The following is a 13,762-nucleotide window of genomic DNA, read 5'->3' as shown; positions in this document are numbered from 1 at the left end:
ACAGGCATATATATCTATACACATAAACATGTTTGAAACTTCCTATTGGTGTCACCAAGGTTGTTTCATAGCTTTGTACGGTCTTCAGCGCTGCAAATTCATATACATTCACATCAAATGATAAAACATTTACAAGTTTATACCAACATATCATTTACAGTAAAAAATACACAAATATTCCATTAAATGCTATTTCCCCAGGAGTGGTTACCACTCAATAACAAGGTGACATGGAAATATTTTACATATCAACTTCATACAGCTGAGTTCCAGGTATCTTATGAACCAGTTTAAGTGAAGTCAGGACAAGGAGGCAGCTTTTTGTTTTCCCCCCAAGACCAGTTGCCTCTTCTATGTTTTTGGCACTTAACCTCTGTGCACCACTGTAAAAATATGAACTTAAATTTACATAATACTCCACTAATATAATTGTCAAATGTATTTGTTTAATAAAGTCCATAAAGTGTAACTGCAGCATGTTCATACCTCCAGATATATTGTATGGGCTTTGGTAAGTGATAACGGTACTATTTTAACAGGACAAAACACAAAAGATTTTTAAAACTTGACAAATATAAATTTTAATGAAATAAAACACCCACGTTGTTTTCATATGAATCCTAATACTATCCAAGGCTGAGTTAACAAGCTCAAGTGAGAATAGTCGCTTTGTGTCTGGTGGAAGTTCCTCAAATTGTTCAGGATCAATCCAGTCGCTTGACCGTCTGCAACTATGGGTAAAGTTAAGTTAAAACAAATACCACATTTAGTTACATAAGAATTTTGTCATTTAGAGATATATAAAGTCAAAATAATTGGTCGATTTTTTTTATTTCTAATGGCCATAAAATTACATTTGTGGACCATTGTGGTAACACCCACGTTATAACAAAATTTGTGGACCATTGTGGAACACCCACGTTATAACAACTGTCGTAGCTCATGCAAGAATAAATAAGTTACATTTATTCATGTTAGTTAAATGTTACGATGTTATAACTATTTAAATTTACCTGGAATTGGAGTCTCTGCCTTGAAGTTGGGAAACACTAAAATCTGGCATCACTGGTGACTCGATGACGGGTTTTTCATTATAACCTGTTAAGAAAGAGAAACAATCTTTATCTAATAGTAAAACAAGTTTGCTAATGAAATACAACTGCGATATAAAAAAAAATAAATTTCATATACGGACTCACGGAGATGTTGAAAAAATTTTGATGCTTCTGGCAGGAGCAGGTTGAGTCTGGCAAGCCCTTGCATATCAGGAGAATCCGCATATGCCTGTTATACAAAATAAAGCAAATTCATTTAATTTTTGACACATATCCAAGTAAACTTTAAAACAGAAAACCAAGCTAGCTTTGTCATACCGCATCTGAACTTTTTGTAACATTTTTCTTGGTGTTCATATGGTTTATGGTGATGTCTGGGGTGTCTGGACTTTGGTACTGTATAAAAATAAAATGTGTATAAAATGATGCAGAAACTAATAACATGTGAGCTTAATGTTTTTTACCATGTCAAACTCCAATAATTGTGATAATATTACCTGCTCTGCATAATTACCGAGGCTCTTCCGAGAATACAAAACAAACTTTTCTTGGTCAGGAGTGGCTGCATTCACTGTAAAATAAAAAAAACACAAGTTATAAGTATGTATCCATCTGCATCTCATTATCTATATATACAATTGGAATACCTGCTGGATGGTATTTGGTAAAGTCTTTCAGTCTTGGAGTTTCAGGTGTTGCAATGCTATTGAAATATGTCTGTGGTTTGACAAACTTGTTTTCATTTTCCTTTTCTTCTGCTGTATGAGGTAATCAAAAATAATGTTTTAATTGGACCACACACACATGCTTTTAAAATAGCTACACATTTAAACTAATATGAATTATACTTTTCCAACAACTGGTGAACTGAAAAAACTTACCAAAATTCTTTGTCATAGCAACAGAAACTTCGTTTAACTTTGGTTGTTCAGGTGAAGCTATACTGTCGAAAAACATCTGAGGTTTGGCAGGTGCACCATCTGCAGTAAATATATATAAAAGTATTATAAAAAAAATATATATATAAAAATAAAAGTAAGTTCTTGGTAAAGATGCTAAAGAGCTGGGGGTTCTAATTAATCACAAACTAATTATAATTACATTTATTCAAAAATATTCTTCCTAGCTTAACTGATGACAATGACATCAAAAGATAAAACAATTTTGAGCTGCAGAATTGACAAGTTGAGAAAGTTTAGCAAACAGTGCAAACCTCCATTTCCATTGTTTAAACACAAGTTGGGTAAAGAAGGAGATCTCCATCCATTTTTCCCCTGGTCACCACGAAGAAGCAACGGTTGCTGTGGACTCATAGTACAAGCTGAGAATATTAGAAAATATTAAATTAAAAAAAAACATTTAAAATATCCCCTACAATTTAGGAGCAATTTTTAAATATATAAATAAACTGAAGCCAGTCCTTACTTCTTTTTTTATTTTCTTCTGGTGCTGAATTATCTGTTGTGACCGCATTGCTTTCAACAGCCACAGCATTACATTCATTGCTTGAAGGTAAAACTTTAATATCCTCGTCTGCAAATGCAATATTACTGATTAGGTATTTTCAATATTATAGACATGATCTATGTAAAACAAATAGAATGAAATAATAAAAAAAACAAGAGTTACATATAAAACTAATAAAGGTGTCATTTAAAAGAACAAAATAACCTGAAAAATAGCCTGCAAACTTTATGACAAGTAACAAATATAACAATTGTTATACTGTACCAGATTGTGAGTTGGTAAACTCAGTTGTTGGATTTTGTGGTGGAACATAACCCCTGCTTGATAACTTGTTGGATAATTGATCACAGATAGTTTGAGCCAACTTAAGTGATTCACGACTGCACACCAACATTTGGCCCATCACCGATTCATCAATCTTTTGATTTGTTAACTGCTTTTTACATTCATTCTGAAAATAAATATTCATTAAACTACATAGAACGATTGCATTACTTTTTAAATTACATTTAACTGCAGACATACTTTTCACTATATTTTAATCAAAATTTTCCCGAATAATCTACACTATTTTATTACATATTTCAATATACTACCCTATAATATTAGGATAACTTAAATTTACCTTTACTGATTTAAATTCATTGGCAACATTCTTCAGCTCAGTAAGGCTTTCAGCAGACTTTGTACATGAGAATCTACTTCTGGATCTTTCTTCCAGCAATGGAATATTGGTATCTATACTACCAGCTAAGTTTTGCAACGAAAACAAAGCTCTTCTTTGTCCTCCTTTACTTTCCATTGTATACTACTTTAAGTTATTACACTAATTCCTTTAAATTTAAAAATATATATATAATATATGTATTTAACTGAATACCGGAACGTTAAACTTGATTGTATTTATTTAGGCTACACTTATATATATATTTAAACTACCTAAAAGCATCTACAATACGACTATTACGACATGTGGCCAATACTTGACTATTTTACTTATAATGTCTATATCATGCAGCTTATCAGGCACACTTCATGAACGCCTTGAAACACAAACGAGTTTTGTTTTTCCTCTATTATTTGATGTTTGATCCTGTCTTACTCCAATGATTGGTTACTTGTTTCCTGTATTAAGTTGAAAAGCAAGAATGGTATTTTCGTTTTGTATTTATGAAAAAATTGAAAATGGATAAAGTTGAATTTTCGCGGGGAATAACCATTTGCATAGAAATCAGCTATAACCAGATTAATTTGCCTTTTCCAAAGAGATTAAAAATGGTTTTAATCTCTTTGCTTTCTCGTGGTTCTGTCAAAGCATATATACTAAAATTTATATATTAATAAAAATTAACAATCTGTCTTACCCTGACTGCTTTCGAATTGCTAAATTACGTCTGATGTGCGACTCGGTGCTAACGGTATCCCATTTTAACCCGCAGTAAACAGCATAACACTGTAATAATTAGCCTTTACTTATGATTTGATTATACTTATGATAGGAGAAAGTAATGCAGTGCTGTTGTTTTAACTCGTGCAGTTGTTGCGTTCATTGAAGTGCAAGCTTGCTCCGCTTTACTAAAAACAACACTCATCCCTCGGTGTATGTAATACTCAGTTAAACCGAACATGTACCAGGAGTTTGTTTGGCAACAGTGACTGCTGACAGCCAGCAACCGAAAACGTAGCATGAAAGTAAAAGTTTCATCTTATGCATTTCCTTTTCATTGTTAAATTAAAATACTTATTAGTTATGAAATAAACACCCAAATCACTTATTCGTTGTTAGTTTGTTACACTTGACAATGTAAGACTCTATAAGTATATTTTTATGACGAATAATAATACTTATAATTCATATTTTTTGTATATTAAATATTAAAAATATATTAAAAGTTTGAAATCGGTACCGCTAGGGTAGAAACACGATTAGGATATTTGGGCATTTTTTGGATAAGGTGTTCCATCTTCCTTAGGGATGAGTAAGTACATGAATCGATTTTTAAATGAAGTTCAATTATTGGCGAGTAACTCTAGTTAATTCAAACAAACCACCTAACAAAGTAAATATGCCTATTAAACGAATCTAAACTAAGTTTGTTAGTATAGTAGTTAGTACTGTGGGGGAAGATGGGACACATTTAGCACATTATATACAAACATCCTGATCGTGTTTTAAACAAATGACAATAGTTTGTGGGAGTCATGAGGATACAATTTTATAATTCTTTGAATGTTCTATGTTTACTACCAAATGTGACAAGAAAATAGAATGAAAAGGTGTCCCATCTTCCTCCACCCTACTATACTTAATTCAGTTCTAAAGTTTTAAAGTGAAAACGTCGTGTCTGGAATGTTTTCAACGGAGCGTCGTAATAAACACGAACCGGGTGGTCATTATATTTGTTCCGACTTACTGCCCATACACATTAACGACGCACGTGGTTAATGTTAGATGAGTCATGCTGCTCAATAGTATGTGTGCGCGCGAATAAATGCTGCATACGCAATTACACGTCAATAATCAATGGACAGTTATTTAGATTCGCGAATCGTAACAGGTTCTTGTATCGCATACGTGGTAACTCGTAAGCTGGCACGAGATGGATGAAACGGAACACCCGTGTTGTAATGACTGTCGTTTTTCAGCTACGATTGGATAAAGCAAGTTACATACAAAGTTAAATTCCGCAGTGATTCATAAAATCGGTGTTGTCGTTGGCGTATGCGCGAGTCCAATGCATTGCAGTTAAATCGAAAAGTTCTCTGTCGTTCTTGTAAGTATCCGCGATTGTAAAGACAAGTGGATCGTCCGGGTTCGGGGCGCTCATCAAAGACACAAGCGATATCAGCAGCGAGGATAAAGTCAATGCTGGTGACCAGTTCGTTTTTAGCAAATCCATACAAATGCGTCCATCTCTACTAATGTTCGGGTGGTAGACAGGAGTTTTAAACCTTAGTTTTGGTGGATTAAACGGATAAGATGGTGGAACTTCAATATTTATAGTGAAGCTCCCGCCTTCGTACGGCGTGCCTTTCGGTCCTTCAATCACGGCAACCCAGTCAAGAAAATTGTCATTCTTCGGTTGTATATGAATCCCTCTATCTGGCTTTTCTTGGAAGTTCTTATATTCTAACCTCAATCTCTTTATAGCACCCGACATTTTGCAACTACATAGGTTATGGCAACTAAGCCATTTATCCGACTAGTTATAGACGATTTGCTTGTGTAACATATTAGTCATAGACTTGTTTTTACGTCGCACTATCGAGCAACACGTCCTGAATGACGACATGCGAGCGTAAGAGCCAGGTACATTAAAAAAGCATGCTATAACTGACACCGCGGTTTCAAATTACATTAAGAAAAACAAGCACACGTTACACTACGACAGAGGGGGAATTTTTAAAATCAGAAGCGAATTGCGCGACACATTGATGTAAAATCTGCTCAAAACCAGCTCTAATTTTATTTCTACTGTGTGAATGATTAGAATGACAGTGATTGAATATTACGTGTTCGGCTGACAAGCACAGTGCGTAAACGCGTATCATCGCTGTACTTGACAACACATCATTTTATAAGATTTAGGAAACGAATACAGATCATCAAGTTAAGTTAACAAGGTCGTGTTTCACAAGTAGCATGTTAAACGTTTGTAACCTATGTACATGGTCAGACAAATTCTACTGCCCTAAACTATGATGAAGAATAGAAAACTCACAATTACAAAAATATACAAAAGTAAGTGCACGGGTCGTTCATAAAAAATACATAATATCTAAACTAATGTGAAAAAATTACTGCAGTACATTAAAGCCAAGATACAAGAAAATTAAAATAGGTTCAATAATTTGTGTGCAAAAATAATTACTTTTTTGAAGCAGTTGGACCATATCTTAATTGAAGAGTTATTTATAAAAGAGTCCTGAATATCTTAGAGACCAATGGCTTTTGCCCCCTTCTTTAAACTTCTGTCATCTTTCATTTTGCCAAGTTCTGCACAATGGGTGGATTAATATCCATGAATTGAAAAGAATATATAAAAATGTTATGTTGCTTGATATAGTTTGTTCACTTATACAAAGTAATAGTAAAGGCTCAAAAAACAACAAATGATGTATTTCCTGCTGAATTTAGGAAACTTACCATATCAAAAGTAAAGTTTAGTCAACGCCTTCATATTTAGATTCTATTGCATACAATAAAAAAAATCATCCTGTTGTTTCAATAAAAAAAATCATCAAAAAAATCATCCATCCAAAAAAATCAAACACAGACCAGTTCTTAGGAAATTATTATAGCTGGTGCCTTGTAGTAATAGGAATAAAACTTATTATGATATCAACTTTACACATGTACTTAGAGAAATACTGCATGCCTAAAGAAATATTGTAATCATAAAAAATCTGTTCTGGATATTAATAATTACTCACCTTGTTGAAGTTGTCCATTTCTTTCTTTAAGCTCTGTGTTCCTCGCACTGAGGAAGACGGCATCCTGAATTGCTTCATCCAACAAACTTCTCCATCTGTTTTCAAGTTCAACCTTAAAATCTTCATGAACCTGTGTTTGGTGTTTAACTGGTAATTAGTAAGAAACAACAGAAACCGCAACAAATATAGTGTAAGGATAAAAAAAGTATTATTTATTGATAAAAAGTAAAACACAAGTTACGGTACCTCAACAACACAGCTGAATCTACCAACCATTATTAAAATGACTCTTCACTTGGTTAGTTTAAGTTAATTGATTGAAGAATACTAAAGTATTGCTTCATACAAACAGAGAACAACTGTTTATACGTCTTATACCTGTCGATATGCACGGAAAGTCTGCATGTTCTGAAGTTGTTGTATTGACATCTGCTTGTTATGTTTTTCAAGCAAAATCCTCATGTGGTCTTCCATCTGAGCAGATTCCCTTTTAAAAACTTCAAGCTGTATTAAACATAAGTATTTTATAAAACGTATCAAATAACACAATTAAAAAACAAACAATCGCAAGAAAAAAAAACACAACCCTTCAAAACCAGTGACCCAAACATACATTTTCTATTTAATCTTTAAACTTAAATAAAGCAGCCATATGTGATAACTCCTACTTCACCTGGGCAGTCATCACAGATTTCTCAGCTCGTAGTTTCACCAATTCTTTCTCATTATCCAAGACTTTCTGCTCTGATGTGACCAATGATTTGGAAGAGACCTGCATGTCTAACTCAGAGGAAGCTCTGTCAACCTCAATCTGAAAAAGGAAGAAACGTGATTAAATAAAGTTAGGTCTCACAAATAATAGTACAGAAAAAAAAAATGTGTTAACATTAAACAGCTCTCGAATCACCAAATACATCATAGTATAAAGAATTTGTTCAAACTCTTCCAAATACCTAAGAATTTTTATTTTTAACCAAAATTGTTTTTTTTTTACAAAACATGAAATTATTAAGATAAATAAACACTCCCAGTCTCCCACCTTCATTTTTGCCAATTCATCTTCCACAAGTTGAGCGTTTTCCTCTCTCATCTTCTCCCTTTCATCTTGCATTGAATGAAAGGCAGAATCAAAGTTGTTTGAACTTTGTTCAACACCATTCTATGCATACAAACATAAATTATCTAATTACTATTTTAGAGTAAAACATCTAAGAGCTAAGAAGATGGGTGTTATTACTTATGTTTATGGTGTGGCTTGTGCATACAATGCTTGTTACAGGATACTTTGCCTAATTTTTGGGACAGATAAACCAAGGCAGTTTATAAATACCACCTATATAAAAAGCAACTACATAGTAAGATGAGGTAAAAATCATAGGATTTTGCATTGTGGAAAATCAATATCTGTGATTTTTTATTAACACACCATACCTGAATCTCTAATTGAAGTTGTTCTTTTACATTAATCAGCTTCCCTTTCAAATCTTTAAATTTTTCATTTTCTACTTTAAAATGATCTTTCATTTGTTGAATAGCAGCAACTTTTGCTTTTGACTCGCTCTCACTGTTTTTACCTGAAAATATGAAAAACATGTCAATGATACAAAACCAGTGAAAAATTTGAAAGAGAATTAGTTTACTCAGCCATAATTTATAAGTTCAAAAAATGATGTAACAGGCGAACCAGAATGAGAATTCTAAAATATTAAATAGTTTTAAAACAAGATCAAAGTGTTTTATTTTCACATAAAATAATTATTGAATAACTTTTTAGCAAAAGCCATGGCAACACTTACCAACATGCAACTGCAAGATATAAAAATATTTTAAATTTTATAGGTAAAATGGCCACTATCAAAAAAAAGCAAACCTGATTTAATTTGTTGTGTGTAACTGTCAATCAAGTCCTTTAATTCTGATGTCACCTGGTTCGTCACCAACTGCTGTTGTTTGCATTCTTTTATAAGCTGCATGAAATCAATGCAATTAGAACATTCAATACAAAAGCGTAATTGGAAAAATTGCTACTAATAATGTAGTAATTAGCTTATAAAGACATATTACTAATAAGGGAGTAATTAGCTAGAGTTTTAAATAACTCTCACCTGCCATGCAAATAATAATGGCATACAATAAAATTGAAAGAGATTCATATTTTGAATTTCATTAGACAATACACGAATTTTAACAATTGAGTATCTATTATATTATCAAACCTTTTCCTTTAAGCTTTGAAGTTTTTGAACATTTTCTTTCGTAGCAGGTCTGACAGCTTCAAGAATCCACAGTAAACCTCTGAAAAGGATAAAAGGAACATCTTTATGACCAGAATCATAGCATATTTTATAATACTGGCATCATAGTATATTGATCAAGATGCCCATCACATAACTGTAGGTTTATGGGTTAGATGCCACTAACAGCTACTGTTCCAGCACTTCATTGGGGTGTCTAAATTATTTACAGGCAAAGAAAACAAAAATCACAAATCAAGTTGTGTTGTCAGTTAACTCATAAGCCAGTATGAGGTAAAGGATAGAACAGATATGTATTATATTATAACCCACACGTTGCCATGCCACCATTGGTATACAAATGATATTCACAAATTCATACCAAGAACTGTGATTACAGTAAATAATGGTAGAATAAAAATAACAAACTTGTGAGCAAAGTTTGATCTTCTTTCTTCCAGAAACTTATCGGACTTCCAGAGGATTTGATCCCAGTCCAACATCTTTGTTTCTTCCAGATCCTCCATGAGTTTCTCCATCCTAGCAAGCTCCTCTGGAAAAATATGTCAAACTGTGTATGTCATTTTCAGACTAAAATTGTTTATTTTATGTGAATTACTAAATTAAAACCAACTGTGATTGCTATAAAAATTTCTAGTAGCAATATAAACATATGAACTTCTTACAAATGTTTATAAATTAAACCCGTATTTAATTAAACTTCTATAGTATTAGTGTCATAAACCGTTAGGAAGAAAATTTTATATTAGGTTTTCATTTGATTAACATAAGTTTATATAATAGTTAATATAACATAGTTTACAACATAACAGAAGACCTAGAATGTAGAACTCGTCGACAAAACGGTTCCAACAACAAACTGAATGAAATGAAAGGTCAGAGAGAAATTAAGGAACAACAAAAGATGCAATAATAGAAATAATATAAAAATTGCACAATCTGTAGTTTGATGAAAGCTCACGTTTATTATGAGGTGGAGGAAGCTGTGCCAATCTGTCTCGGACACTTCCAATCTCCTGCCGTAACTGTTGCATCACAATGGAGCTGTTATCTGGGTTAACTTTGGTTGTTGAACCAACACCAGACAAAGGTTCATTCAAGGAAAGAATCTTTCCAGCCAACTTTAAATCTGAAGTATTAGATAAAAGTCTATGAGTGTCGTGAGGATAAGGTTTTATAATTCCTTGAATTTTCTTTGTTTTCTACCAAATATAATAATAAGGTGTCTTATCCTTCCCCATTCTATTATATACATGATGTAAACACAATAAATCTAAGGCTAGCTTACTTAGTGCCTACACATATTATTTACAGAAATTCTGGAAACAACTTTTACATCCATGAATTACACAGCCAGTTTGTTAAGATGTGATTTTAAAGTATGTGAACTAAATATATTTTGTTAATGTTGTTTGTTACAAAACATTGCAACAGACTGTCAGCCAACAGATACTAGTCAAATATACGGAATTTTTCTCTATACACCAAATACACATACCAGCACCATCCACTGAAGTAATAACATGGCAGTTCTTGTTTTCTAACATAACATCGAACATGAGTTGTGTGGCGTGGGAGCGAGTGACCAGCTTCTCTGACACTTTCCCTTTCTTTTGAGCAATCGAACTTAAAAACTCTTGCACACTAAATAAATAATAAAACATATGTTATGCAAATTGACAGGTTGTATAGCATAGGGTATGCCGCATGCGGGTTGTGGGTGAAACTGGTTGGACTGTGTGTTGTAAATGAAGTTGCTGCACTGGTTCCATGAAAGACTTAATTTGGCTTTCTGTGTATTAGAGTAAAGGCCAAATCCTGCCTAAATCCCCCTCCACAAAGACCCCCCCCCCACTTAGAATAGAAATGACGCCATACAAATAGATAATACTAAGATTAGTGACGCATACACAGTGTTTTGTGTTAATGTTTACAACTTTGAGATAATTTTTCCTATATATATATATATGTCATTCACCTGTCCATGCTTCTTTGTTCTGAAGAATAGTTTGCAAACTGAAAAGTAGACAAAGTTCCCTTGCCAGGATTTCCACCTTATAATAACAAACATTTAGATGTTTTATAAAACAAACTTTACATTATGTAAGAACAATAAGAAACAATTTTTGGTAGTTCATATTGATTATACTAGACGTTATACCTTTTGTCAGTTTCTGTTAAAACACAAGATTTATAGTTTAAGGAGAGCCACAAGTTACCCATGTCAATATTTGTAATGTGGTAAACGTCTAGACAACAAGCCATATTGTGAATATGATAACAACTCGTTTGATACCAAATTACAATCAATAGTAGCAATTTCTTTAAAAACATACATAAAAATTTATAAAACGCTGTATAATTTATTAAAAAACCAACCATTTAATTACCAGGTTTGCTGTTGATCCTCACAGTAAGTAGTGAGAATTGTGGGGAAAGTTTAAGTGTATTTGATGCTTGGCAACCATCTTCATACAACCGTACCACATCTTGATAAACACCACATACTATCTGTGACAAACCATGGATGTATCTGGAGAGTCAAGTTAACATATATATTAAAAGTAACCAGTATTTTTATTACTTTAGTGAAGGAAAGATTTTGTATTTGGTCTTAAAACTCAAAAGGCCTCATTACTGATAAAGTCTTATTGTAAAATCTAATACATAATCTACATTAGCTACTGATATAGCTAAAAAGGAACAGTAAGCACCAATCTACAGAACCTTCATATATACCTGTTTTCTCTGTATTTCCTTGCATTAAAGTATGAAATATATCGAATTCTTGTGTAAAGACATAAGGACAGGTGCAAGGAAAACAGAACAGACAAAAATCAAGTCCAACCAATTGTATAATAAAGAGATAGGATACATATTTCTACTAAAAAACATCATCAGGCTCTGATTCTATAGCACCAGATCCTGAATGTAAACCAACTTACATTCCTTGAGAAGAATGAAGCTTTACAGAGAGAGGCCTGTCATGGGGATTCCCCATGTCCTTCAATTCTCCAGATTTTGTCACCTGAAAAAAGCAGTTTATATAAAAAAATGTTTGCCTTTTAAATAGGTCAAGAAGTTAAATATATTTATTTAGTGATTGGTTTAGGTGGGGTAGGACTATACAAAATTATAAATTAGAAATATAAATAAAACAAAGGTATAAAACAAAACAATGTTGATGGTGGATGGATGGCTTGTGGCGCCTCACTCCATACAAGCTTTAAAATATATACACTAAGACACCAACACTACATTCCAAATCACCTGCACCATAGATACAGAAACTAAGTTTTGTGGGTTTCCATCTTTCGGTTGTAATTTTTGAAACATTTCTTTCATTATAATTTCAAGCAATCCAACTCTTGTGTTGGTTGTACGAAACACATCTCCTTCATCTGCAAGTTTACTTTTTAATAATGCCAATGGTGAATAGTAATATCCGCTATTTACTCAAACAATTTTTGTTACTACTTATGGTATAACTTGATAATAATTATACATAAATGGCATGTTTGTCTGCTCAGTATAGCAACTACCTCTATTTTGTTCCAATTAAATGAAATATTTTTTTAACTGTAAGCGTATTCTAACAACTGTTGTTTTGTCGCTATATCCTGCCTTTCAAATATATTTGTAAATTTTCGCTACTATAATCAAACAGCTAAGTGGGAGAAGCACAATAGAACTGTACAATTTGGTTTAAAAAGGTGTTTTAAAATCATTAACAATATATATAAATTAGTTAATAAAGTTTACGTTTTTTTTGCAATTAAAGAAGTAGAATTTAATGGTAACACAAAATAAAAATATTCACTTCTCAGCTTTAGTATGCGGACATAAGCGCTATTTATTTGTTTTCTGTTGAGTCAAGAAAATAACGTTTCAGCGAAAGCCGGATAATAAATCCGATAATTTAATTGGTTGATGGGCTTCAAAAGTCACCATTACCTGATCCATTACTGAATTGCATAAATGATTCATTAAGTCCATTGGCAGCACTCAAGGTAGCGGAAGTGAAGTGATCGGCATAAACTTGCTGGAAGCTGCCAGCGTTTACATAAGCGCCATCGAACTTAAATGTTTTGCCCTGGAAGAGAGAACCAAACACGATTTGACACATACATTAATAAATCTCCATTTTAAAGCTAAAATCATGTTGGACTGGCCAATCAATGAAGTACAGGTTAAACACTCGGCCATATCTTCTAGCAGTGGTATATCTGGCACTTTAAAACTGATTAACGAGCATAAAGTAACCAAAACTTAAAACAATATCCACATTTCAACAAAAAAAAGGTAAAATGGGAAAAGATACTTATATCAAGTCTGTTTTTGGTCTCTAAATAAAATTTTAAAAGATATATATATACTTTTACCTTGTCTATTTCAACAACTTTGCTCTTAGATACTTTAATACCAGATTGTTGTGGGATTATTGCAATCGTTTTAATTGTCATTTCTTTAGCTTCTTATAACTTAGACAAAAAATTAACAGAACATAAGTATTGTTTCTAGTAACTGTGCTATAACACGGATAGTTACCCT

The 13,762-nt window shown here is 32.7% G+C and overlaps 3 protein-coding genes across 4 annotated transcripts; all 3 read right to left on the bottom strand.

Annotated features, from left to right (window-relative positions):
- Window positions 1-27: 27 nt before the first annotated feature.
- LOC149740053 (uncharacterized) lies at window positions 28-3,377 on the bottom strand. Of its 2 annotated transcripts, none has more exons than XM_089871407.1 (12): window positions 3,148-3,377; window positions 2,787-2,973; window positions 2,481-2,588; window positions 2,269-2,376; window positions 1,937-2,035; window positions 1,703-1,813; window positions 1,553-1,626; window positions 1,374-1,451; window positions 1,200-1,284; window positions 1,014-1,098; window positions 603-731; window positions 28-383 (listed from the first exon to the last, which is right to left on the bottom strand). In XM_089871407.1, the coding sequence occupies exons 1-12, from the start codon at window positions 3,322-3,324 to the stop codon at window positions 242-244; spliced, it is 1,383 nt and encodes a 460-aa protein (XP_089727533.1). In that variant the 5' UTR covers window positions 3,325-3,377; the 3' UTR covers window positions 28-241. The 2 variants fall into 2 exon arrangements, with proteins under 2 accessions (XP_089727533.1, XP_089727534.1); XM_089871408.1 differs by having other exon boundaries at window positions 1,553-1,617.
- A 1,750-nt stretch (window positions 3,378-5,127) lies between these two features.
- On the bottom strand, window positions 5,128-5,961 carry LOC149740052 (uncharacterized). The gene has a single exon (XM_089871474.1). It carries the CDS (start codon window positions 5,681-5,683, stop codon window positions 5,201-5,203), a length of 483 nt encoding a protein of 160 aa, XP_089727600.1. The 5' UTR covers window positions 5,684-5,961; the 3' UTR covers window positions 5,128-5,200.
- Window positions 5,962-5,972: 11 nt separating this feature from the next.
- Window positions 5,973-13,742, bottom strand: LOC149740051 (uncharacterized). The gene is made up of 17 exons (XM_089871377.1): window positions 13,594-13,742; window positions 13,166-13,304; window positions 12,482-12,612; window positions 12,157-12,239; window positions 11,602-11,744; window positions 11,190-11,265; window positions 10,710-10,855; window positions 10,173-10,340; window positions 9,620-9,743; window positions 9,173-9,251; window positions 8,827-8,923; window positions 8,388-8,530; window positions 7,996-8,115; window positions 7,630-7,767; window positions 7,335-7,460; window positions 6,957-7,086; window positions 5,973-6,519 (listed from the first exon to the last, which is right to left on the bottom strand). Exons 1-17 carry the CDS (start codon window positions 13,672-13,674, stop codon window positions 6,458-6,460), a joined length of 1,986 nt encoding a protein of 661 aa, XP_089727503.1. The 5' UTR covers window positions 13,675-13,742; the 3' UTR covers window positions 5,973-6,457.
- Between the last annotated feature and the right edge of the window lie 20 nt (window positions 13,743-13,762).

This window comes from Ciona robusta, chromosome 2 (genome assembly GCF_009617815.1).
Source record: "Ciona robusta chromosome 2, ASM961781v2".
Taxonomy (NCBI): domain Eukaryota; kingdom Metazoa; phylum Chordata; class Ascidiacea; order Phlebobranchia; family Cionidae; genus Ciona; species Ciona robusta.
Note: the sequence above shows the minus strand (reverse complement) of the source record. Positions and strands in the feature narration are given on the sequence as shown.